At 38.1% G+C, this 27,334-nt stretch overlaps 1 protein-coding gene across 7 annotated transcripts in view; it reads left to right on the forward strand.

Annotated features, from left to right (window-relative positions):
* The window catches only part of ARHGAP15 (Rho GTPase activating protein 15), a 351,974-nt gene that overhangs the window by 162,765 nt on the left and 161,875 nt on the right, over window positions 1-27,334 (forward strand). For all 7 annotated transcript variants that reach the window (XM_068949292.1, XM_009677349.2, XM_068949295.1 and 4 more), the window contains 2 exons: window positions 22,422-22,520; window positions 24,429-24,555. In XM_068949292.1, coding sequence (XP_068805393.1) covers window positions 22,422-22,520; window positions 24,429-24,555 — 226 coding nt within the window. The remainder of the gene's footprint in view (window positions 1-22,421; window positions 22,521-24,428; window positions 24,556-27,334) is intronic.

Raw genomic sequence — 27,334 nt, forward strand, 5'->3', positions numbered from 1 at the left:
GCGTTAGTTCCCCGGGTGAGGAAAAGGATAAGGTAGCGCCACTGTCTCGTTCTGATCTCACCGACCAGAAAAACAAGTCAGCGGTAGGAGGGATTAAACGCGCAGCTGCCCAACTGGTGCCACAGGCACCGGCTGTCCCCGTGGACCCGACCTTCTCCAGGTGCCTCCACCTTCTGTTGTGCCGGCGTGTGGCATCGCGCTGCAGCCTCGTGGATCTGCCTCGGTTTCCCTCCGTGAGGAGCAATAGCAATAATACTTGTGCTTGCGTAGATGTACAAAGAATTGGATAAGAAAAAGGCATTCAGTTTGGTATTAAGAGCTGCAGCACACACACACACACACACACACACAAAAGACGAGTTTCTTTCCCTCTCCTTAAAACATACTTTACAATGGCAACTTTCCACGACTGTAGCTGAGGATGTTGCTTGCTATTCTCTGAAGGATAGTGTAGACATTTATGAAGCTGCCATTTTGTCCTAATCCTAAAGTAAAGTTCACATACCAACACAGGAAAAGCACTGCCCAGATCGCCAGATGTCCTGGTGTCAACCAGACAGCAGATGCAACATCCAATGCTTGTATGCTTATTATAGTGGTTATTTTAATTTTTAATGGGGCACATTTTAAAAATAAGTGATACATTTGCAAACTTTTCATTTTAAATGTAATCACTTTGAAAGCAGCCTGAAAACTGGCTTGTAGCATTCAGCAAACCAAGTATAAGAAAATATGGAAATAGCAAAAATTACAATATGCTTTGAATCTGGATATTTCAAAGAAACAGTTTTACCAGTGTCTTGTATAAGAGTTGAGTTTAGGTGTATGTATGAATAAAGCTTAGTATAGAACCAATATGTTCAATGGTTTCATTTGCTTACATCTCAAAATTGCTGTACTTCATTTTCTGTTTGTATAAACCAAATAACAGAATATTAAGAGTCATTTGAGGTCATAATTAAAGTTCTTTGACATCTGCCTTTTTTCTATTAGCCATAACTACCAGATGTCCATGTCGTTTGAACTGAAAATTATTAATCTAATCATGTTTTTAATAAAAAGTAACAGAATTCTGTGTATTTTAAAGTTGCTGAATGTAAGCTTGCCAGGATAAAAGTGATTGCAGGGTTTCTTCCCTTTATTTTCATTTTTCTTTGACATTTTTATGTTATTGTTTGCTTTACTGGTGCAGCATTTTATTTTTCAGTTCTGCACATTACTCAGTAATCTCACTCTATTGACAGAAAAAACTGATTAAAACTGTGTTGTTGTTTGTTCCTGTACCTGTATATTGATCAATTTTATTTTATAGAGTAACTATACTGAAAGCAGTATAGTTTTATATTGTCTTTATTTCGGCTTGCATACTGGTCTGTTCCTGTTGTATTGATTTGACTTTTTATACATTGCTTTGCTTCTGCCACATTAGCACCCATTCACCAACTTAATGATCATGGTGCTATATAGAGTACAGTATACTGGCTTGTTAAATCATTTCTATCATATTAATTTCTACTTATTTGTATAATTGACCTATTTTTACTGTGCCACTTCCATAATTCCCTTTGTTTATCCAAAGCTGGCTGTCCTCCACTGCTATAAGCATCCCTAGATTTCTGTAGCTCTATTTTTAATGCTTTTTCTTTTTTTTTTTTTTTACTCTCTTCTTATGCACCGCAAAATTATGATGCTCTTTTTTTCTCTCTTTTGCTTGTACTTTTTACTACGCCTTAAACCTTCTGGAAGTGCTCAACTTCAATATTGCGAGCTAATCTTATATTCAAATGTATGTGCTTAATCTTCTCCCTCTTTGTCCTTGTACCTTGGAGTGATGGCATCTCAATCTAAGACCTTCTTGGTATTTTTCTCCCTAAGCCTTCTCTAATTCCTGCTCTGGGTGTCATTACAGGCAGGAACTGAGAAACCTGGATACCAGGGGCTCCATGTCGTTATTTGTTCTGATATATATTATGCATTATGTTATGTCATTGGATTATGCCACTGCGTAATTCGTTTTGGGAGCACGGTGAAGAGGTGTCTATGTAGCGGCCTTAGGTACCTCTGCTTTTCAGCCGCGGGAAGGAAAGGAATGAAAATGGAGAAGAGAAAAGCTAAAAAGCCATTTCTTGTCTAGGGAGCGGAGGGGTGTCTAGGAGGGGATGGAGGGCGCGATACAGCAGCTGAAGCCACTACCCCTTCTGCAGAATGCCTGTTGGGAGCAGGAAAGGAATTACTCTTAATCTTCTTGGAAACAGTGTATTTGGTGCTAGGAACTGGAATATGATGAGTAGATTTTCCTTATAAAAGGAGTTTTAGCTGTGATCAACCCTTTCATAAAATCTTCTTAGTTTGCAGTTAATATGTCTGTAATAACTTCTTTTCTTCTGTTTTCCTTTCTCTCTCAACCTTTTTTTTTTTTTTTTAAATCTGAAATCATAAGCAGGTTTGAACAGTGAAAAGCTGAACTTTAATCGATACAGAGAGCTTATACTTATCTGAGATTGGGCTTCTCTCACATACTTCAGAGTAAAACCTGCCGATTGCCTGTATTTAGCTATGTCTATCGTTCTGACTCTAAGATCGTAGTTATTTAACTCTTTGTGTGACCTGCTGGGATCCACTCCCTCCTCGCTTCCCCAGGGGAGTAATATATTATAATGATACTGTAATACTTTGCTTTTCCAAACCAAGTTTGATGCACAGCTGAGTAGGGCAAAACCCACTCTGTGATTACAGCAGATAGCCTGACTGACAGTGTGGAAATCTGGGATGTGCACAACCTACTCGGTTTATATTTCATGATGTGGAGAGAAAATCTGGGTTGCTGATTTTTTTTTTTTTCTGGTTCATAAAAATGCAAAATAGCAAATCTAATAAGTTAGGTTTTATGTGTAGTTTGGCCATGAAACAAACTTTTCTGAAATATGTAATGAAAAGTGACATCACGCTCATCACTATCCTGTTTTAAATTTAAACTACTCTGCCTTGCATAATCAATTACTTACAGAAAATTGTAAAGCCCTTAAAATTCTGAAATGCTTTCTGGCATTTAATTATATAAGATTTTTGACCTGGCTAGGCAGATAATGTTAACACAGCTTTAATACTAAACAAGACTGAACATGTGTGTGCTTGACTTTTATTAAACTCCTACTGAAGAAACAGATTAATTGGAGGCTGATTCATTGGTGAACAGGCGTTAAAGACAGAAGGACCTTCTCACATTTTGTTCTGTTACCCAGGCTTATGCCATCTCAGGTTGGCAAGGAGATCCCAACTGTAGTGTTTTGAAATGTAACTGAAAGAAATTTTAGAATAACAGGTGCAAAAAAAAAAAAACCCTACACACAAAAAAGCAAAAAGAAAAGTGAGCCATTTTCAACACGCTGATCCGACTCCCTCCTGTTCTGTCTTGCCAAATGACCACCTGACACCTTCCTGACACAGGTATTGCCCAGCTAGGTTTTCATTAATAATGTTAAAAGTGTAAATGGGATCATGGGAACCAGCATCTGTCGTGATGATTTCCTACATGGTTATTACTTCTCCCCCCCCTTTATAACAATTTTTAAGAAGATGTGTACAAGCTGTGATTAAACCACTTCAGATTAAGCTCAAAGTAAATTGAAAAAGTCCTTCTTAAAGCTCTCGTTTAGCAGTGCTTTACATCCATCTGTAAAAGCGAAGCTTTGCTTCCGAGCATCCTCCGAATAGCCCGCTTCCCACAAGGTAGCAGAGGTTAAAAATAAAATAGCAAGAAATCCGTGGTAAAGCACATGTGAGATTAACGGGGTGAAAGTACTGCAGTGGATAACTGTTTTCTTCTGTCTGAGCGCCTCATTCTGCTATACAAGCCCCAGTCTGTAAATCTAACGCTGACACTTTTGTGCGGATCAGTTTGCTAGCGATAGCTATTTCGGTTTTTAATTCAGCGCACTCATTTGATTATTACTGACATTCCTTTTTGTAATGCTAGGGAAGATAATGCACATAAACAGATTTTGCATTAGCTGGGTTGGGCGAAATTTTGGCATCGGAATCCAGAACTCTAGACAAATTTGCTTGCTTTCAAGTTGCATTTGTGCCATTCAAAACTCAGATCTCATCTACCAAAAGATTCAGCTCTGCTCTTTGCTAACTTCAGGTAGATGTTGTTGGTTTATGGGTGTCTGTGGAAAGTATGGTTTTATTTGGTTCTTGTGTGAAAGTGGGAGAAGTATAATTACTCTGATAATTCCCCATTGAGCTTTTCACTTCATTCAAATCGGAAACCCAGCACTAAAGTTGGTGAGTGGGTGTGCAAGGGAGAAGCAGAAAACAAAAACACATACTATAAAACTAGGTAAAACATTTGCACAATCCCCTGCAAATTAAAATCTCCAAATTTATTAAAGTTTTACATTTTCAAATCATATGTTCCTATATCTTCATTACTCCTAAACATTACAGATACTGGTAAAAATTAACCTCTGATGTAAATCACTTGGAGTTAAACACATTATATGGCTCAATTTAAGAAATGATTTGGTCTATTATGCTTTATGAATGTTTATTTTACCCTTACAATCCAAAATAGTAAAAATTAAGTGCCATAATGAAATTGTGAAGTAAATTGCATTCTCTTTCAGGTTTATATGTACACTTATGCTTATTATTGTGCAGGAATAGCAAAAAATATTTGGGGAATTATTTTTACAGCTGTTTCCAGGATTAAGGGTAAAATACTCCTCTTTTATGCATTAGTTATTAGTTCATTATAACTGGCATTCTACAGGTAAAAAAACATCAAACCCTAAATCAGAACTGCCTAGAAATTAAAAAAAAAAAAAAAGGAATTTATTTAAAATAAGGTTCTTATCTAACGTTAAAGCTCAGCATATATTCTGTCTTGCTAAATGTAATTTATGAACTGATTTTTCAGCTGTATATGTTAAGTCCCTGAGCTGGATTACAAAAATTTAATATAAAATACAGTACATGTACAGGCAGCTTAAAAAAGGTATCTCAGTGGCTATATAGCATAATAAACTTTCTTAATATTTGCCTTGCAACAGCTGATGACTGATTTTTGCAGTACAAAACGAAAGCACAATAGCTGAAAGGTGAACTTTTTTGTATTTCAGCATTCCAAGCCTGGTAAAACTGTTCCGCTTGCTGCGTGATGTTATAAATATCAAGATTAGTTTCTTCTAAAATTACCAGTGCCAGCTGCGTTCAGTTCCCCAAGTTGCATAGTATTTTGTTACCAATGTTCACAGTTTAGAGAGAGGGGTTTTTTTAAATGAAATTGGACACAAAAATCTGCCGTATTAAAATCTATTTACATGTTACACGTATATTTTAAATATTGTATATAAATCCATTTGCCTTCCTCAGTCAAGTGCTCCCACTAATATCACTGTTTTTCTAGTCTTAGTAACGTCAGCAGCTTTTAGCCCAATATGCTCCTGCATTAACAATAATCCTTTCTCTGGTACTCAGCACCTACAATGTAGATAACACTGACAATCATTAAATTGTCTTTAGTAATGGCCAGTACGTGTATGCATATATATTTTGCACATACATGGGTATAAATATATACATATATCCTATCCTTTAAAAAAAAAAAATCGACCTTACTGCATTTTGACCTCAGTGGTTACAGCATATATATTACGCAAATTCTGAAGTATCTCATTGAATCGTGAGCTCTATTAGTACTGCACCAGAAAGTAGCAATTTCTGCACTCCTGAAGTCCTTAGGAAATCTTGCTTTGAACCTGTGTGTATTTAAGTTCCTCAGCTGACATCGTTTCAGTCTGGTAATATGACATACGGCCACAATTCCAGGATTAATTGAGCACTTATGTGCAGTACAAAACATTCTTTATATATTGACAAATATTTCTAAGAAATGGATTGGTATTTTTGCTGTTAATTGTTTCATTACTGACCTTTACCTCTGTAGACATATGCAGTTTTCATTTTTTTGGGTGAGACTTTCAAAATATTTTTTTTTTAAGTGTCCAATGCTCAGTGTTAGCAGTGACATTTTTACAGTCTACTCAGAAGCATATATTTCAGTCTTTTGTATCTCATTTCTTTCTATTTATTTAAAACAACTTAGCATGGAGAATCTTGCAGATTTAAGTGACAGTGATGATGTACAATATGCATAAAATGAGCCTGTCCCTACCCGTGGTGTGTATTGCTAGGGACTCCATTGCAATATTTACAGTTAAACTAAACTTTTTCAAATGAAGCAAAATTGCATTTGTTTTGCAGATTTGCTCATCATTAAATGTGAAACATTTCACATTTGTCTTTTTGAGTAATTGGCTTTTTAAAATGATAAGGTGCTCTGAACACTTGTTATGTGGATAGGTCTGACGTTGTATCCCAGAAATCCATATGCCATACAGACAGAACAGAAGAAAGATATTCACAAGCATGTCACAGATTGGACTGAAGCAAGCCAAAAACCAAAGTGCCATGGCATTAACAATAGCACCAGATTTACTGTCACGATTGCAATCTGTGCTGTATCATAGACAGAAGGAGAACTTTTGATAGGTAACACCTCAGTGTTTTTTAAATCTTTTTGGCAAATTATCATTTTCATTATATTTTTGCCTGCCATATAATATTATTATAATGGTATTAAATCACACGCACACGCATACGCACGCTCACAAAGTTTATTAGTCCTCAACAAAAGGGCTGGTTTATGTTCCACGCTAAGTACTCCACAATGAAAAGGAAGATATGTTGTTATTTTACTCAAGGTTAGCACGCATTTTCGGAAGGATCATCTGTGAAAGTAGCAGCGATTTTCAAAACTGTGTTAAGTTAATAAAATCCGTTGTCTCAGTAGTAACGGTTCAGAGAGAAACAATGGGCGCCACGCAGAACTCCACAGCTCAGAAGTTTCCAAAGTTTGAAGACGGTAAAGACGCAGGATTACAGCGAGGTATTTTTTTCTGGGGTGCAGTCACAATTGGCTGTATTTTCCCATTGAAATGATGTAGACTTTTCTTTTTGACCATAAAATTGTACATTTTCTTCTAGTGTAAAAAAAGCTGCATAAAGCAGATTTGGCAATACCATAATTCATGTTGAGCTCTGATAAGTGCTGAAAAAGATTTACAAACTCACAGCTTGACACTGAGCCCACATGTTGGGTAGAGTGGAGAAAAAGCTCTAGAAATACTACATGGAGCTTCCTGGCAGCAAACAGAGAAACATCAGTCAATTGTTTTTCTTAATTGAAAGCCACCTTGGGACCTTGTTGAAAATAACGTATCTGCCTATCTTCTCTGCTTTTTTAAATTACCTGGCTGGGGGAAGTTGCCCTGGGGGCATTCACAATAGGCCTCTTTAGTTAGAGAAAAAAACTGAAATTCTCAATTTATCCTTATATGAATTACGGATTCGAAGCAGTCTTCATATAGGTAGAAAATGAGAATCGGGACGACACAGACAAACCTAGCTAAACAGGATTCTGGGCATCGTCACCTTCTTTACTCTGAAAAGTGCTTTTTAAATATTTTTAGAGTATCCTATCCTGCATAGCTTAATCACAGATATAGTCCTCACTTGAAAAAATTGGGACTACCTGTGTGCGAAATGGTTGCTTGTGTAATTTAAGCCTTCTACATTGTACTTAAAGCTATACTGGCAACACAGTTGGTGCTTGAAAGTCTTCAAAACGTTTCAAAGTTTACAGTGGTGCTGCTGGTGTGTTTTGCAGTCGCTGCCGTAAAAACATCGTATTGCCACAAAATGTTGTGGAAACCTAATTGAAATACCGTGAGCTGTGCTCTTCTGACTGGAATCCATTCTGTGAAAATCAGGAATTCCTTGAAGTTCTGAACCAAATAATGACTTGTCAATTCCCAAAAACTTTTTGTTTATTTATTTTTCCCCAGATCAAAAGGTTTGGCTACATATATACTTTTTTAGGTTAGCTCTGGCTATAGTACAGTATATAAACATATCTACAGTCTGCAGACTGATACAAACTTTACTCATGATTAACCATTATTAGCAATAGCTCTATTTCCACTTTTCTGCACCTTCTCTTGTGTTGGCCCTCGCTATTGACCTGACCTATTGGACCCTTAAAGAAGTGTGGAGTGGTTTGTGTATGTCGAAAACACGTATAAAGGGGTTAAAGATGTACAGGATGAAACCATTTTGATAGTGGAGGTGTTGTGAATAAGTGGTGGCACGTGCTTTTGCCAGTTTTTCTCATCCCCATCGTCTCTCTGCGGGAGGGACTCCTAGTTTTTGTCTGTTCCCGGACCTAACCGAGATCAAGTTAGGACCTCTGCTGTTTACCACCATAGGAAGAGCACAGGCAAATAAGCCTCAAATCAACCTAACTGCAACTTTCCCTACCAGCCTGCAGTAGCTTACTGTCTCCCTGATCTTCACTAGCAGAGTCAATAATTTGTCTGAACAAATTTTCCATCTAATTATTAACACACTTAAAATCTATACCTAGCTCTGTATATGTGCAAAACACACTTTTTGAAAGTGCTTGTGTAGATTTAAAGGCTTTTATTTTATTTTATTTTTTTGTAAAATGAAGATCAGTGCTTTTTCTCATGTCAAGCAAAGGCTATAGTCCTTAATAAAAGCTAGAGCTGCACAGACATTCTAAGTTTATTTAATTTTGCAACACTTTTGTCTTCACATACCGTATTTGGGCTCTTTTTAAAGCAGAGAAATAACATTTTTAGACCTGAGGCAAATCAAATGCCTTGGAGGATTTGCCTCAACCTCTCTCATCTTCCTATGGTGATCAGCGAGTGAATGGTTTCAATTCAGAAATGAAAGGCATTTATAAACAGGGTTTTTTCCAACTTTAAGAGGCACTGCTGAGCTCCCATTATATTGATATAAATGTAGAAACAAAGATATACTTCAGGCTAAACAAAGGAGTCCATGACTTTAACAGTGTAAATAAAGAGAAAGGCAAAAAGATTAAAAAGGGTACCATTCATGTTCTGTATGACAGCTCGGAGTGCTCTGGTGCAAGGCTAACCAACTCAGTCAAAAATCAGGAACTGTCATTGCTATTTAACACTGCAGCTTTTCACAGTAGCTCAGCACAAAGTTATTTAGCACAGGTGTTTCTGTAAGTCTGATACATTGGGAAAATTCACAAGGTTCTCTGGCTCCGTGTTGGCTGGTCTTGTGATGTAGTGCACGGGTTTCTAATAGGAAATAGAGCAAACGGGCAAGCGGACAAGTTCAAAAATGTATTTTCTTGGTTGCTAATTTCTGTAATGCATTCCAATAGTGAGGTGAATGACACTGTCATCAAGCAAAAGCAGTGAAAAGTGGGAATGAGTTATCGTTCAGATTTAAGCGTGAAACTGAGATCCTGTTTTCTGCTTTGATTCAGGCAGCTCTCCTGAATAATATAGATATCAATGCTCTTTTTTTGTTAAAAAAAAATCTGATAAATATATGCCTACTTCAGTGTCTCTCACTATTTTATTTAGATGCAGTATATTTCTGTGCATTACATCGCTATGTTTCAGTCTATCTTTTATTGCATTTCAATAAAAGATGAACTGGCATAACTGAATCTCAAAACACCTACAACTCTCACAAAAATTATTTTTATTTTAATCCTCAAATTCTGGCAATATCTAGTTTATAGCTTAATTTTTTGTAAGGTCATAATCTATAGGCTTGACTTGTCACAGTTAATCTTCGATATTATAAGCTTGGCTGTGATATGGAGCTGGTTCATTTATTCTCCAAAGGAAATGAGTGACTAGTGGGAATGCTGGCAATTGAAGACCCAAGAACTGAAGATCCTAGTTCTAATTTCATGCGTGTATACTATTTTTTTCTCAGTTTCTGAAGCCGATCTGGTTGTGTTTTGACTAATATAGCCAAAGGTAAAAGAAAATCACATTCCTTTTGTAATACTGTGTTTTTCAAGTAGGTACAAAAGGTTAGAGGTTTGGATTTGCTTATAAGAGTGAGGGAATAGGTTTTTTCTGACTTTCTAATAAGCTATTCTCTTCACTTAGTAGGGTAGAAGATACTGCTTTCTTTTGCTGCTAGGCTTATAAGTGATAGTCAACTTTGCTGCTTGTGATTCTTGTTATGTTAATCTATATACAGTGCTTACTGACTGTCACTACCATATCTTTTGTTCCCTGAAATATTCACTCTGTGAATAAATACAACTTTTCTGCTATTTTTGCTCCTGACTGATTTGCTCATCTCAGTCTTGTGACTGGAAACAGTGCAAGTACTTGTCCTCTAAAAGTTGCATATTGCTTAATGAAGTACCTTGCTGAATCAGGGCTGCTGTATTGCAGTGGATGAAAGAAATGCACATAAGAAGCTGTACTGCCAGGTTCTGCTTTGAATGCTTTTCTTTTAATTGAATTTTAGACTTATTAGCATAGTGGATCATGGTTTTGCAAAGCAAACAAAAGCTTTTAGTCTTATTCTTGAAAGTGTTTGGAAATGTTAATGTAATTGGTTCTGTTTATAGTTCAAACTCACTCATGTCTGCTCACAGACATGAGTAATAGGGAGAGAATCAGCTCTTCCAGCTCTAGTCTAATGAATAAGTGCCCGAAATCACTAGGAAGTAACTTCTTGATTTCATTTGTAAGACTCAAGAATCTGATAACATTCTTAATTGTTTTAGTGGCAGGAGAACAGTGTGAGGATTAGGTCATGGGTGGGATTGTAATGCACGGTAATACACCACTTTCAGAAACTAAAGTCCAAAATTCCAGTTTCCTTAAACTTTCCATTTTGTCTAGCACTTAAAAATACATCTTACTGATAGGATGTTTTTTTTCAGTTGTCAGATGGCATTCACTTCGATGAGAGTGATACTGTATCTGGTGTCTGTGATAACATAGTAGGAAAGTAAAGCAAAGTGAGGGTCAGGGGGTCTGCGAAGAGGTGCTCTGTTAATAGCAGTTCTGTACCTGTAGTTTGTGTTTTTGGGTAAAGATGAATCTCCTGGCACATACATAGTGCTTGAATTAAAATGCAATGATGACATCTTTGGAAAAGGAGGCCATAACACATTTTAAAACATTCTATTTATTTTCCTATCGTGTGTACTGTACATTTATTAGTGACAAGAAGTGGAGCAACAGTCATGGTGCTACAAGCTCTGGATAAATATGATCTTGTGATTATGGTGTGTAGGACTAAAAACCCAAATACCCAGCCATTTCTGTGCCTGATAATTTTGCATATTTTTAACTTCTTTTATATTTAGATTCCTAAGTCCCTAAGAGAGCTGTCACCCCAAACCTGCATTCAGATATGTTGCATCATCCCAAAGCTCGTAATAGAAAAGAATATCAGGCTTTCAGACACAGCATATTTAGAAAAGAGGGAGAGAGTCTGCCAAATTCCCAAAAACCACTTCCCAATTCCTCTCACGAATAGCAGGAAATTACTTGTTATCAGTGGGTAATTCAACCACAAACGTTATTGATTATCCAACCTCAATCTTCACAGTCTTGATGGCCAAATATTTTGCAATCATTCTCTCTATTTAAAAGTAGATGTGATTTTTATTTTTGAAAAATAGAGTTTTTCAATTTTTCTGCATGCCACATCACATTGTGGTGCATCCCTCCAGATTGTCCAGTTGTACTATACAGTGTGGTAGCCAGAAGCTTGACTGACAGATGTCAAAGTGTACATTACATCATAATACAGGAAAAGAGCCTATAGTAGTCAGGAATTTCAGATACTTTTAAAAATTATATATATTTTAAAAAATTATTTGCCTTTTAATGTTTGGTGCGTACCAGTAACTCAGTCCTACACAAGATGGACCTATTTCTTAATATGTCTTTCTAATTCTCATATGTCTTTATTAAAACTTAAAACATTACACAATCGATGTACAATGTAACTTGCTTTTTTGTGAGCTGCATAGTCAGGTGTTTGAGTAGTTAGTTATTCATCCAATTATTGCTAGCTGACTAAATTCAGTTAGCGTAAGAAATACAGTGAGTTATGTTCTCTTTTCCCAGAAAAGCTCTCTTTAGACACCTACTGTGAAATAATAATGTGAGATTTTGATTATGTGATATTTTTAAATAACATTTTGAGTAACCTTATGCTATTACTACGCTATTACTTACAATTACATATAAATTTAAAGGCCAGTGCTTTTCAGTGCAGTCAGTGCAATTCCAGAATATCTAAAAAAAATCTCCAAACCCAGGATTCTCTAACACTTGAAAACTGGTCTGAAACTATCACGAGAATACTGAGACATGCAATTGTCCATTTGCTGGATTACAAGAATAGTAAAATTAGAAGATGGTATTCTTTGAATGAAACACAGTCTCCGTACTATCTAGACTGTGGTTCTGCTTATTATACAACGTATCTCAACCTTCCAAATCACAGACCTGTTTAAGAAGGTGTTGGTAGTCCATAAACTGTTTCAGAATTGTTCTTGAAATATCCACATTCTTTAACACTTACCCAAGTACTGTAAGTATGGTATTACTTTTGAAACTTTTCTTACAAGGCTGTGAATCTTCAAAAACTACAGAGCTCAGCTAGGTGACAACAATGTATTTATCTTTGTCATACAAATAAGCAGTATCATGCTTATTAAAATGTTAAATAAAAAATCTTTCGTGGAAATATTTTCTGTAGTTGGGAATGTTTATTTTCTCAAATGGATATAATAGTATTATTCCAAGCCTTTTTAATTGTGTATAACTTTTCCTAATATTTTTGTTCAAATAGAGATGGAAAGAGCAAAACCAAAGATGTAATGCGTGTATTGTTAGCTCCCTGTGTGCAAGGGGAGATGATAACCATTATATTTTCCTGCCTGCAACACTTAGGCACTTGACACAGCTGGCAGAGTATATATTCATATCATGGACCAACTCTGATGTTTTACATTGTTATTAAACAATAGCTGGCATGGTTGTGCAGCAGCAGGATATTACACTTACCGTTCAGTGGACCTGTTGTTATAGAAAGAGACCTCCTACCTCCTTGCCCCAGGCGAGAAAAACTCTGTGGCGGAGATGGTGTTTTGGATCTCTAGCAGTAGGAGGATTCTTGTGTTGCTGTATCAGCTTTTGGCAAGTTAATGAAATAATGTAAACAGCTACTTTGGAAAAATGACCAGGAGTTCTGCATACACAGTATATAGAAAGGTTTAGAGTCAGAGAGAGAGAGAGGGAAAAAAAAAGTTTCAGATGAAAAGAACCTGGTAAATATAACAATGAAAAATCCCATTCAGTAGTGCTGTTTCATCTCTAGGAGATGCTTTATTGAACAGCGGGTATCAATCCCCACAAGTAACATCTGCTATCAGAGGATTTGCAGGTACACCTTTGTTCACTGCTAACAGAATTTGTGTCAGTATTATAATTCAGCAGATTTCTGCTCTTCACTCAAACTGAGATTAGCATTGACTTGGGCTGGAGGGCATTCAAGCTGCTGTTCTTCTTTTAGCTATATTTCTCTGTAAACATCTAATTGTTTCAAAAAGTGATGTACAGTATGCAAAAACCTGTATTCAATGCAAATAAGTCTACGCGGCTCTAAAGTTAACAGGTGTTCTCATTAGCGTAAGTAGACAAGGAACAATTCTTGAATGTTTTATAAACACTTATAATCATGGCCAAATACGTTACTACAAGTATGAAGATACTTTTAGCAACATCTCTTTTGCTTATTGTGCAATCTCAGCACTTATTAATAGGAGACATGTGTCAGTAAATGAAATACTCAAAGCCAGTGCCGGCTTCTGCGTGCAGATAATGTAGCTGTAAAATGCTCTGCTACTGATGAACGAATTTCTGGCTAAAGTAAGAGTCAACAGAATGAAATCTTTACACATAACATATATATTTTAAAAATGTATCTTTGACTATCCTGAAAGCAGAACATACATTCTCCTTTTGATTTTTTGTTTGTTTGTTACAAGGACTTATCATGTAGAGCCTCACATATATCATGAAGTGTGATAAAGTGCATATAAAATTAGACAGGAGGACCATTCATCACTAGCTTTTGTCTGGCTGGTAAAACTAAGAAAGACGGGACTTCTCTAAGAAACCATTGCCAATATCTCTGTATGCGGCTGTGTAATATATGGCTTCAGATTGCAAAGGCAGTAACAACAAAATGCTACCCCGAGGAGAAAAGTAGCTTGCAGTAGGTATTCAGACGTTGCCTTTAGTCTTCATCTGTGGACAAAATTGTTTGTTCCCAGTTTCCCACTATGCACAAACTGGTCTTAATTACTCTCTCTTTTTCTTCTCCGTTTTGAGCCAGTTTTGGCTCTTCCTTCTCACTTCGCCAGTCTCGGTGACTGCCTTCTTCCCTGCTTTTGGCTGAATGACTGGCAGACCGGCACCTCTGACTCGCGCGGCGACGGGGCTTGGCGGGGAGGTGCGGTGGTGGCGGGAGGTGTGCAGCGCACTGCCTGCAGTTGCGTGACATCCAAAAGGGCCGTTTTCTGGCTGTCTTGTATTTTCCCTTTTTTAGGAGGTTGAGCGAGGGAGACTTTCATGTGGGAAAAGGAGAGGGAGAGAGAAAAAGGGAGAAAAGAAATTAAGTCCTGAAGTGATGAAAGGCAATCTGAATGACCAAACTTGATGACCTACATTACAAATAATCTGGCAATACCAGCATCCAAAGTGGCTGGTAGTACTTGTTGATAAAAGCTATAGATTAGCCAGGTGCAGACTGAACAGGACTTCTGGAGCGTTTTAGGATGTAAAGTATGATTTTGTTTGGACAATGCACTCAGTGCGTCTTATTTCTAATCCACTTCTGGTCACTTGCTAACCTGAAGGGTTAAGTGGTTTGGCTGGCTCAGCTGGGACACAGCAGCTGCCTTGCCCATGGGAAAAGGAAAAAGATATGTATAAAATTACTGTGAGCGTCCAGACAGCTTTGAGGTTACAGGCCTCAAAGTTTAACTTTGCTTGGAGGTTCGTTTTTTAACTAAATGCATTTAGGAACATTGTTTTCATTTCCTCGCCTTCCTCTGCAGGAAAGTCCTGTTTTCAGAGCCCAGTCCAAGTGGTCAGACTGTGCCTCATGCAGGGTATAAAACGGGCGCAGCAGATTAGCTGGAGATGCTTTCTCCCAGTACGTTCCTTGGAATATTTAGCAGAAAGCACTTTCTCTTCCTTTCCTTTCCCTTCCCTCAAACAGGATGCGTTTTCTTCTCACACTTTCAAGGGAAGGAAAAGATAAGACCTGGATGGGGAATGAAAAAAGGGAGAATGACAAACTGTTTCTTCAAAATAAGTAAAAGTATCACCTGTACCCACAGGTACAGCCTACAGTCCCGAACTTTTCTCCCTCCAGGTAGTGTATTTAGTCCAAGCTCCTTTTCTTGACCAGCGAGGAGTTTTGACCTGTCCAGGCCTAATCAGCTTAAATCATCACCTCCTGTGTGTCTGATATCTTCCTCAGAAGGCAAAATAAATTCTGCATGTGAGATTCTTCACAACTAGGAAGGAAGGGAAAAGGTTTGCCTTGTAATGCAAAGGGAAGACATCATTCTCTCCTCCTTCATACTAATTTAATTCAATGGGATTGCACAGCAGAAGGGAAATGTTACACTCAGATTTTTTTTTTTTCTGAACGGACCCAGAGTTCATTATTTCATCACTATGTTATGCTGAAGAATTCTATCCTAAGAATTAACCAGGAGAAAATTATTTGTTCATAAACGGTACAGTACAATTTCATTAAAAATCTGATCTTTCTTGGAAGTTTTGACCCCAGACTTCAGAGTGTTAAATCCACTTCAGATCCATTTGTGTGTATACTCCAAACATTGTGTTAACTCCTTTAAAAAGCAAATTACTTGTATGAGCAGGTTGCTTTGATATGATGAACCCATGAAGGTTTCCAGAGAAAGGACCAACAAATCAGTCATACCGTAACACACTGAAGACGTATCTTGTAAACATCTGGCAGCAATCGCTCTTGCAATTGCTAATACTGAGGAAGTTGTGAAAATGCAGGATCTATTTGTTGCCTTTTTGCAATGCTTAGTTTTCACAGTAATTTTTACAGAGTCGGAAGAAACAGGGTAATTATAACATAAGGTTCAACATCTTTAGATATGTAGAACATTTTCTGTTGCTTAAAACAAATATTCCCAAAGAAAGTATAAAACATTTTTCTGACTTGCAAAGTTTTTGCAGTCTATCATTTAAATTACTTAAATAAAGGGAGCTTTACTACTCCCAAAAGCTGAGAATATAACACCCGCCATGCATATTAGCTTGATCTTTTTGACAGACCAGAAAAGTGTTTGTGTGTGCCAATTAAAACAAAAATGGATCCCCAGTGGCTTGTTCCTCGCACAACTTCTGAAGACTGCTATCATTGTATGCTGGGGTAACCCTGGATGAGGCGGCTATCCAAAGTAAACAAACTTTTCAAAACTTTCATGACAGATGGGGGTTACAAATGCATTTTAATAAGAGAGTTGCCAAAGCAACTTTTTTGCAATCAGCATATATTTACTTAACATCTAGCAACATTGGGAACACAAGGCAGATACTTTCTCACAAAATGTTTTAACAAATATCATTTTTTTGGGACATTGGTTGAAGACCTTTTCTTTCAAGCTGATATTTCCCCCTCACTTCAGTGTTAACTTTGCTCTACATCCAAAGGTCCGTTAGGTTGAGAAAGCCAGGCTGGAATATGAGACAGACAATCTGCTTGATAATGAAATTTCTGTGGTAGTCATAAACATCTTAGAGTCCTTTAAGTAATTTAACTATCAGCATAACCATGACTACCTCCATAGGCTGAATCATATAATGGATATGTGATGCAATGTAGATACAATGCAGCTGAATAGTGATCCTTTTGTTTTCTTATATCTGCATTTCTTGAAAATCCTACTTTCAGCTCACTACATTACAGCACAGAGAAATATTTTTTTTATCCTTTCTGCTGCTCACTCATTCAGCATAAACGTGTCCAAGAGCCTGGATTATCTGTGAGAAAGAATTTGAGATCAACTTCCAGAAATGCAGTTCGACTTTTGACACGTTTTTAAAAACTTACGTATCTCTGTGCCTATTTAATTCAAGTCAGTTAATTAAACCACTAAGGAGTATACTGGCTCCCAACTTTAATTAAATTCTACTTCTGCAATGGGTGTGGACACATGAGTGTTTACATTTAATGCATTTATTCTCAAGCTATATTATATTCTAATATCTATATTTTTAAAAAAGCATTAGAAGAGAGTAAGAGGGAAAATGCCTAATCTTCCTCTTTCTTTTTTTTTTTTGTGGGGATGCGGTAGCATTTTTGCCAACCTCTGTTGTGGAGGGGCATATATGTATATTTAAGTTCGTAGCTCCCGCGTGCCCGTAGATTGCTATCCCCTACAAGGTTATGCACGGACGCCCTGCGCAGGAGCTGCCCCTGTGGCTCTCTTCCCACCTTTCCTTCCCTAACCATGGTGGCTGCCGTGCAGACGGAGAGTGGCGTGTCCGCCGCTGTGTGGGCTGGCTGACTAGACCCCATCCTGCAAAAGTATCTGAGGAAAATCAAAGAAAAAGCCTGGAATCCTCTTCGCTGTGGGAATCAGGATCATTAACATGATCAGACAGAAAAGTTGTGGGAGAGCAAGGTTAGATGAAGGGAGCACTGGGAAGGGGGAAGAGTGTTAGCTTTTGAGCTAGAAATGCTCCAGCGACTCACTTTTTTTTTCTTGTTCTTCTACATATATCAAGGGCAGCAAGCCCAATACACAGTGCAACAAGAGGAACACATTTTATTGAATTTCTGCACGCAGAGGTATCTGTCAATCCAAGTTTAAATCACTTAGTGTTCACCACAGGCTGTGGGAGTCCCAAGTGACATCAAAATGTAGGTTTTCTGCACTGTGGATTAAGGTTTGTGCAGAGTTTCCACGGTCCAGAAGTGTCATGAAGTAAAGCTTCATATAACCTACCCCAGCGGTCCAGCATTTTTTTCAGAATGTCCTGCAGTCAGAGGGAGTTGAACAAAGGCTTATTTCAGTATTTGGCTGAAATAAGAACTGTGTGGCAGTTTCCTGGTGGCCCTACGTGAGCCAAACGTAGCTTTGCAACCTGCTCGTTCCGTTCTCTGTAATTGCAGAGAAGGGACTGTGAAAGGTTTTTGCTGCATTTCTCCTTCCCCGGTAGGAGTCTTCACTTGCTCTGTCAGGGCTTGTGCTTGGCATTGTCTGAAAATAGTTCATCACTGCAAATAATAGTTGTAGTCACAGGAGATGCATAAGTACACTTTGAAGTGAGTGAATCAATAGTACGGTTTTGTATTTTTGTTTTGCTGCGTGAGTTTCTCCTGCTGTCCCATATCTCTGTAGAGCGCCTATCAGTAGGAATGCTAAAATTGCCTCCATCCCTGTTAGGCAACTAAAACAAATGTGATGACACAAATGTGTCTATAGAATATCTTATTGGTAAGGAACGAGAGGCGTACCACGAAGGATGCTTTTCTCACAGTAATGCAGTGGTTCCCAGCCCAAAGCTAGTGAGAGGACTATGGACAAAAGGCCCTGGGAATTGGTCTTGTTCCATGGCACTTCTCTGTCTCTGATCTTCTGTTTTCTGTTGGCACAGGCGTAATAGAAAAGGGAAGAGTCTATGAGACATGTTTTAAAAGGTGATCCCGACGATCTGTAAAGGTTTAGGAAGTTCTGGAGGAATGCAGGCGTACTTGGCACATAACAAATCCCAAAGTACAATCTAGCACAGGAAAAGAAAATATGATTCATAGGGATTTTAGGGACTATGGGTCCTGAGCATGACTCAAGATATATTTATATATTATAAGATTGTAATGGTACTGAGTAGCTATAGTCTCCTCTATTTTCTGAATATATAAGCAACTTTCTGTTTAATGACATAGGATCTTGTTGAATACAGCCTTGGTGCAGCATTACGGTGACGTGCAAAAGAAGCTCACCCCCCCCCCCCCCCATTTGCAGCTTTATAAGGTGACAAGAGAAATCCTTAATAAGCCACAATAAGAATACTGCAAAAAATATTTCACACTTCCTCCACCCCCGCCCTTTCCACACTATGTTGGCAGCCTAACAGTATATTGAATTTAACACACACTTACCTGGGGTGAGCCTGTATTTTCGGATGATCGGTGCTTAACAGCAGGACTGTGCTGTAGTTCATTGAATAGCTGCCATGTGAGAGGATCTAGGCTTTTAAGTGATTTTCCCAAGGTAGTACAGTAAGAAAGGGACAATCCAGGAGTCCCGAATCCACTGTAGCCGGCCTGAAGGACAAACCCTTTGAAAATAGAGGGGTTAATGTAAATTGTCATTCCTCTTGAGTTTTTATAGTTGACGCCGGCATTGTAATTCTGCATAGTAAGGTAATGTTAATTCCAGGCTGTAGCCCTCACAAGAACGAGGCTGTAGCCCTCACAAGAACGATGCACAAAGAGAAAGGGATTTCAGGAAATATTTAAACAAGTAAAGGACCTGGCACAATGGAGACTGGCAGCTCTACCTAGAGAACGTCTTTTTTTTTTTTTTTTCCAGATATATCTTTCATTTTTTTCTCCAGTCTCTCTGTTTATGTTTATTTCAGCAATGCCTGATATAGGGATGGTGCGCTACCGTGCCTTAACATTGAACAGTTTATGCTTGTTGTTAGTTATACATCATTTAGGGCTGTGATCATAAATTGTTCAATCACAAGGTTTAGTCAAAGCTAGCATTCTTTACTGATGTCTTTTCCCAAGGGTGTTGAAAATTCGATTGTTCAAAGTGCAAATATGGTTTAGCAATCCCTTCCAAGAACCATTTATCAGAAATCCTAAGGAGGTAATATATAAAAGTGGGCTAGGAAACCTGCACATTAAATGGGATTTACCAGCCAAAGCCTTTGGAACTGCTTTCCTGTGAATGACTGGAATGGAGCAGAACAAAGTCAATTACTGACTGTAATTAAGGAGTGGAGGCATTTAAACTGTAGAGAGCAGTAGCAGTCTTCTTGAAACTGTCTAGTTACTCTGAAGATTAGTCTGAGGAAAGAAAGAAAAGGACTTGAACTATATCCTGCAGAAAGTATATTTTAGATGAATTCTCTTCCCTCAATGCTATGATCTGTTTTTACAGATATGCTCGTAAAACACTGATAATATATGATTATCAAAATAACACATTCAGACAAAGAAACTTTCAACATGTATTTTTGCTTTGGTCTTGTTAGCAATGGAGTATCTCTTTTGCATATCATACAGTACAAATGTTTATACAGTGCTGAATACTTGTGTTTTAATAAAGCCTGAATTTACTGAACGGAAGACTGAACTGTGCTGTGTCCTTCTTAAGCCTTCAAAATACAGTAAATCTAATTATATATGTTGCTCTTACTTTGAAAATATTATTCCTTTTTACAATTTTAATAATGATTTGTTTATGCTGGAAGAGAGGCATTAGATTGAATTGTTCCCTGTGTTTAGTCTAATTCATATCTGCATGTGTATATTGACAAATCGTGATACAATGGAATATATTTAGAACTCAGAAACTTTCAGTGCAAACCAGGCAAAGGCCTGGAGGTCCGATCTGTTGACTAGTTACCTTAAGTTGACGGTTTTTGTTGTTTTTTGATAAAGAGAACGGCAAGCCTGTGAGGTAGCAGCCGTTAACATTATGACCGTGGACTCCTGGCCCGTTCCCTGAAAGGGAATTAAAATTTTCCAAGCAATTGTCCCATGCCCACGGCCAACGCTAGTGTGGCTGCAAGCCCACTCATGAAGGGAGCGAGGACCGGCAGCGGGCTGGGCAGGGCCATCTGCAGAGCAGCAGCGTCCCGAGCCAGCGGGTCCGTGCGATTCCCACATTGTCCGTAGCTCTCGGGCAGGATGTCTCTACTGGAACTGTACCGACAGGATTTTCCCTAACGCTGATGACTTTGGAATTGTTCCTTACAGGCATTTCCTCAATAACGGGAGGGTTATAGAACAATTAATAAAACATTGAGCTGTTTTGTCTGTTTTCTTTTCTTTTTTCTTTTTCCTGATGGTATTTCAGTTTAAAGGATGATGTGGGGAGTACACGGGCAGCTCGAATCTGTTCTTACTTTTATGCTTCGGTAAAAAATCTTGATATGGGTAGGTGTAGTGCAACAGGAGCACCTCAGGTGCCTTGCTTTTAACAAATAACTGTGCCAGGTCTTCACGGCTTTGCTCTGCTTTTGCTCGCTCCTTATTCAGACGGAAATGTCCGCTGTCCGCGGCGTTCTGCTGGTCAGAGGGAAAGACCTGAGAAGCTGTAGGTCTTGGTGCGGAGGTCTCCCTCCGAGGAGCAGCCTGATGGACAGATTTGCTCCTACCCTTCCAGAAGCAAAGCTTTTGCTTCAGAGCTGGCACGAGCCTGGCCGGTTTGGCGCGTGGGCAGGGCGAGCTCCTGCCTCTTGCAAAACGTCGTGGTGGCGAGACCCTCTGCTTGCTCGTCTGCAAATCCCCATCGCTGCTGTGCACTGGCTTGTGCTCTGCCACCAGGTCTGCCAGGGCTTCACTGAATAGTCTTGGGAAGGACCACTGCCCAGCTCTGTGCCTCAGTTTTGCTATCTGTAAAATGGTAATTTTGACCTGCTTTATGAAATGCTTGGAGTTTTGCCATGGGGAAAAGTTGTATATATAAAAAAAGATGTATCATTATTCTCACAGAAGTTGAGACCAACAGGATATGCATATATATTTCCACCAAATATTGTTAGGCAGCGAAAGAGCATTGTCAGGGGAATGAATATTCTTTTGATAAATATTTCCAGGGAGTAGGTCAAAAATGTAAATTGACTTCAATTCCGACAAACTAGGGATTTTTTTCATGATAAACGTGCTCTTAATTACTTTGCTACAGCCATCTTTGATGGTAATTTTTAATATGAACAACAGTTAAATTATTAATTTTACCAAAGTGATTGGAAGTGGACTCTGGAATCACAGGTACAGAACATCCATATAAGTTCAGAGATGAAGGAATCAAGTATATAACTAATAGTAATATCAAAATAAAAAGGGAAGCCTAAAACAGCAGGAAGTTTGCAATTAATTCTTATATCATATTCATTTCTTTTCAGAGTGCTGTGATTTACATCTGAACTGCCTATCTTAACTCCGAGTCTCCTGGCTTTTCTTAACTTTTGTCACATCATCATTACTTTCGCGCTATTCGTATTCGGCAGTTACTTTGCTAAGACGATACCTTATTTGTGGTGACATACCCTAACTGGTTTTCCGCCAGAGGTTCAAGGCTGCGTGGTAACTCCCGCGCTCCAGGAGATAATTATGGGTGCAGAGGAGAGCCTTTTGGTGCCTACCAGACAAGATAAAACAAAATCCTCTCTCCCGTGTGCTTTACTCACCTGTCCTTCCCCCTGCCCTCCCCCCAGATCACGACAGTATCAGGAAATGAGTTCCTCCTTCAGTCGGATATTGACTTCCTCATATTGGATTGGTTCCACGCTATCAAAAATGCAATTGACAGATTGGTATGTATTTGTTTTGGCTGTTACCTTTATTAATTAAGATGTAGCAATTTAAACTTCATTTGCTCAGGCATCGCTACAGGTTTCAGACAGTCAGAAGCTAGCAGCTAGCTAGACGTTCCTTTATTTGAAGGATATATAAATATGTATGCAAATCTAAAAATGTCAGATAAACAAGGTTGTTCAACGAAAATGCCATTTGATTCGTGACTTAAAACAGAATGCTGCATTTATTTCTCTGAAATAAGAGGGGCAGCGGTTTACTGAGGGTTGTAAAAGCACACGAGCACTTAATAACTAATGAATCTTTGCGTTTTCTGTTTATGCAGCCTACAGTATATAATCTTCAATGGAACTATTAATACATTTGAGCCTTTTATGAATTTTTGTATTACTTATTCACAAGAATAACACTAGCAAATAATATTCCTTTGTAACTGATTGCTGTTATTCTCCCAGGAAGGCTGGGGGTTTTCTACTAGAAGTAAGCAGGGCTGCATTTTATTAAATCAGTTTTTAATTACCAAACCAGATTCAGCTGTAGCTTTTTCTTTCTTTTTTGCCACCCTCAGTACAAATTCCAAATGCCTTCCTTCTATCTCTGCCGGATCCAAGAACATGTTTTTATAGGGCACTGACTTTCCTTGTTCACTGCAGAATCTGGTGGGAGAAAAATATCCCCATTTCGTGCATTTTTCAGAGGTTTTGCTACAGAGTAATTGACAGAGCTGGCAGAGTGAGTCTCTGCGGCATCTTGGAAAGGGTTAATTTGAACAGGGCTACTGTTTCCTTAAAGAGCTACAAACATTATATTACCCTTAGGCTATAATCAGCCAAGGAAAGTTTGATCTGATGATGTATGTCTTCATATTGCGCATTTCATTGGATACGTGTGGATATTGATATCCTGCTGAAGATTCAGGGGTGGAGTTTTCCGTGGGGACTCAGAGCCCTTTTTTTGCACGCTCTTCAGCTAAACATCTAATAGACTTGGTTATTTTTTAGCGCAGCTCTGCAAGAGGTAAAAGCCTGGCTTCGGCAGCTGTGAGGAGTACGGCGAGCCAAAGCGGGAACGGCTCGCGGTCCGCAACCAGGCTTTTACCTTTTAAAATATAACTACGGTACCATTAACTCCCAAGGCAGGTTGCCCCAGATGCAGAGTACTTTTTTTTTTTGTACAAGACCAAAAATCGTCGAGTAGCATTCAGCGAGGCTTACATAGATGTCAGCTACTCCAGGTTTAAAGCTTCGCGTGCATGAGCGGGGAGGTCTTGCAGCCTTGCAAGGCATTGGGAAGGCTACGTCTTACCTGATCCAATTCCTTGGGAAGATGGGTGTGATCAGCCAAAATAATATCTCCCTTTCTCTTTTCTATTTTTTTTCCTTCTTTTTTGAAGAATTGAGATCATTAACGGCCCCTAATTGTTGCTTTATATGTCAGTAAATTAGAGCAATAGGGAAGTCTTGCATTCTTTCCCAAATTACACCATCAGAATTCAACCCAAAATCTGCAACAATATTTGAAACAATTGTAACTGAAAGAATATTTGCTGTAAATAGCTAAAACAAGAAGGCAACTTAAACAACCTTCCTCTTCACACTAATCAGGAAATAGCCCATGCAATGTGGAAATCATTTCAGTCTCTGAGGCCTGAAGAAGTAGGCTTTTGGTTCCCTAACTTAGATGGGAATTAATCTGAGAAACCAAGATCAGTCTGTAAGGGGCATAAAAGATCTGCCATATGAGGAGCAAATTTTGCACTGCATTTCCCTTGAATTATAAGCATCACTTGCTGTATGCATTTCTGAATTAGGTTCTGATTCTGTAGTGGCATTCTGTAATTTCTTATTTCATTCTTATATAGAATATTTTTGTGCAAACATATATGCGTATATATGTTCTCTTTCCAGCCCAAAGAACAGAGTTGTACATCGAGAAATTTGGAGTTCAAACTCAGAAGATCCTCCAGCATCGAATTACTGAATAGCTTAGATACTGAATCCAAAGAACCAAAGGCTGAACACAGAAAATCTTTAAGTAAGGTTTTCCTTTTCCTGATTTTTTCTTGTTTTTTTTTTTAAATAAATTTGCGATGCTATAGGCAAGATAATTTTTATTACACACAGAATGCAAGGAAGATCACTGAGAATTTTAAAGCTGAATGTTTTCTGTGCTGATATACATAACTTGCATTTAAGTAAAGACAGTTACTAGCTCCAGACTTTTAAAGGGTGACATTCTCTCCTAAACAAAATAAATTTGTTTAGGAGCAAAGACTTTTATTCAAGCCATTTATTTTTAAAAATAAGCAACATGAGTCCTATGCTAATGTTCTATTGCAGTTGCTTTGTTTCCATTTTAGTAAAATGCCTCAAATTGCTTGAGTAATTCTTTCTGTTATATATTTATACAGTGAATTACTTAATGATCTAGCATATCCTCTGGAACAAACAACCTATAAAATTATGGAAGTTAAATTCCAGGGATCAAAGTTGATTTTTGTTAGTGAGATTAGAAAAGAAAGTGATCTAAAACTAAACAGTGTTGTGTTCTAGTCCACCGAGACCTTGCTCTCTGGGTTTGTGCTGAGATGTTCAGGATATTGTGGGCACAAGACGCAGGAGCTAGTGGTGACCCTGAGTCACTCGCTCAGCATTTTTTAATTTTCACACTCTCTCTTGCATCTTTGTTTTTCTTCTTTGTTCAGCAGGAGATTCACATACTGCTTCTAATATAAATGCCGTGACAGCTTTAGACCCGCATGCTGGTGTACTTCTAGGTAGTGGAGTGCTGTGTCGGAATTTGCCTGCACAGATTTTAGTGCAGGATCAAAGCCTTAGATGCTAAAGAAATAGTTGCGTCCAAAAGACCTAACGTAATTATTTTTAATGATAATTATCCACATATTCACAAATGTATGCACACATGTGTACACACGCGCACGCGCACACACACACAGATACAGAGATTCATTAAATAGAAAATTTTTGCAAACCAAAGCTTTTTATTTTTGTGTTTCCCTCTTACCTTGGAGAGTTTTTTTTTTTGTTAAAGATTTTCTTTCTATAACAAAATATAAAGTAGCTTGGATGTAGCTTGTGAAAAACTGCCCCAATAGCCTCGTACGGGGTGTTACACTGTGTTTCCCAGAGCAAGAAAAATAAAACTAAGTGAATGGTAAGTTTAAGGACCTGATTCTGTTCCTATTGTAGTTACTAGCAAAATGCCTGTTAGCTGTCTCATTGCCGGGGGATTTTTTATTTATTATTTACTTATTGTTTTTGACTTCTCAAATATCTTTAATTGATAATTTATCAGACAAAACAGAAAGAAGCGAACATGAGCAGTTTCATAGACTTAGTCTACTTTTCTTTTCAAACCTTAGAGAATTGTGAATAACCTCTGCTTTGTTAAAGGCTATTGAAACTATTAAAAAATGTGAAAATATCTGCTGTGAAATCTCACTGAATCGAAGCTTATACTTAAATACTGTAGATCGGATTGCTTCTAAAATATGTATTCAGAACTTTTTTTGGCCCCTTGAGATCAAGTAATTATGTGGAATTAGAAAAATCATATTATTCACTTTCTTATTAGTAGTCTAAGCACAAACTGTATTGTCAGTTTTCTGCCTTTGGCTTTCTGTGCCCTTAATGTTCACACAAGTATCGTAGCCAGAATTATCGGCAGCTAGAGCCAAAATTGCTTTAAAAAGGCATGAGAACTGGTAATGACACATTGTTAGCAGTTAACAGGTGGTCGTTTCATTGTCCAGTTTGACTGCAGAGCGCAGAGAAGATATGTGCAATATCTGCAAGCGTTTTTATAAAGTTATTGCGAAGTTTAAGCATTTTATAATGTTATAGTGCTCTTACACGATTGACTGCTGCCAATGTCAAATCCAAACAAAGGAGATTTTTGAAAGATGGCTTAAATCTCGTTCAGTTTAACACAGAAGAAAGGCGACTGCATGTTAGCAGGCCATCGCCACCCCCTGATAATCTTTAATGAAATATTCAGACAGTTCAGATTCATCTGTGTGTTCCTTCTGTACATTTTAAGGACTGCAAAAATATTCCAGAATTTTGGACTAGATACTATTGGGTTTTTAGCAGCATGAGGACACAGAGGACAGGTATATTCTCTCCAAAGTGTTACAGTAATTTACTCTTTAATTTAAAACTGGGGAGACTGCCTCTAGAGACCGAGGTGCAGGAATTTAGTTTTGATGCTTAATCCTAATTGCCTCTACTTAGATTACAAGGACAAATGGTAATTCTCAGTGATGCTTTTTGAGTTTTAGACACTGATTTCTTTGGAAATTGGGCTCAAACTGCCAGACTTGATTTACAGAGTGCACAGAGTGTCCATCTTCTTAGTCATACAGCTTTTCAGTGACCTCTTATCTTGTTTGGATTCAGCTTAGGTTTTGCTTGAAGTTTTCTTAAGCTAAAAAATAGCCAAGGGTGGCCTTGGGAAACATCAGTAGTATCTAAAATATCTGTGATCCTCCTTTTGAATATGTGGGAAAAGTTTACTCTTTTTTTTATGGTGCCAACTGTTTCACCGATTTAATTTGTGCAGCTAATGCTTAGTCGGAAAGAGCTTTTTTTTTTCACGCTAGTAGACTCCTGCGTTAGAGGATGTACATGTTTGGTGCAACAAACCCGGCTTGCAAAACCACTCTTTTTGACATGAAGAACTGTTGTCCCAGCCAGATAGATTTCATAATTTCTAAAGAATTTTATTATCATTCAGACTGTAGTCCTTTTCCTAAGGTTGCCCCCCAAAACTTGACTTAGTACCGGTTGCAATT

The sequence above is a fragment of the Struthio camelus genome, chromosome 6 (genome assembly GCF_040807025.1).
Source record: "Struthio camelus isolate bStrCam1 chromosome 6, bStrCam1.hap1, whole genome shotgun sequence".
Lineage (NCBI taxonomy): Eukaryota > Metazoa > Chordata > Aves > Struthioniformes > Struthionidae > Struthio > Struthio camelus.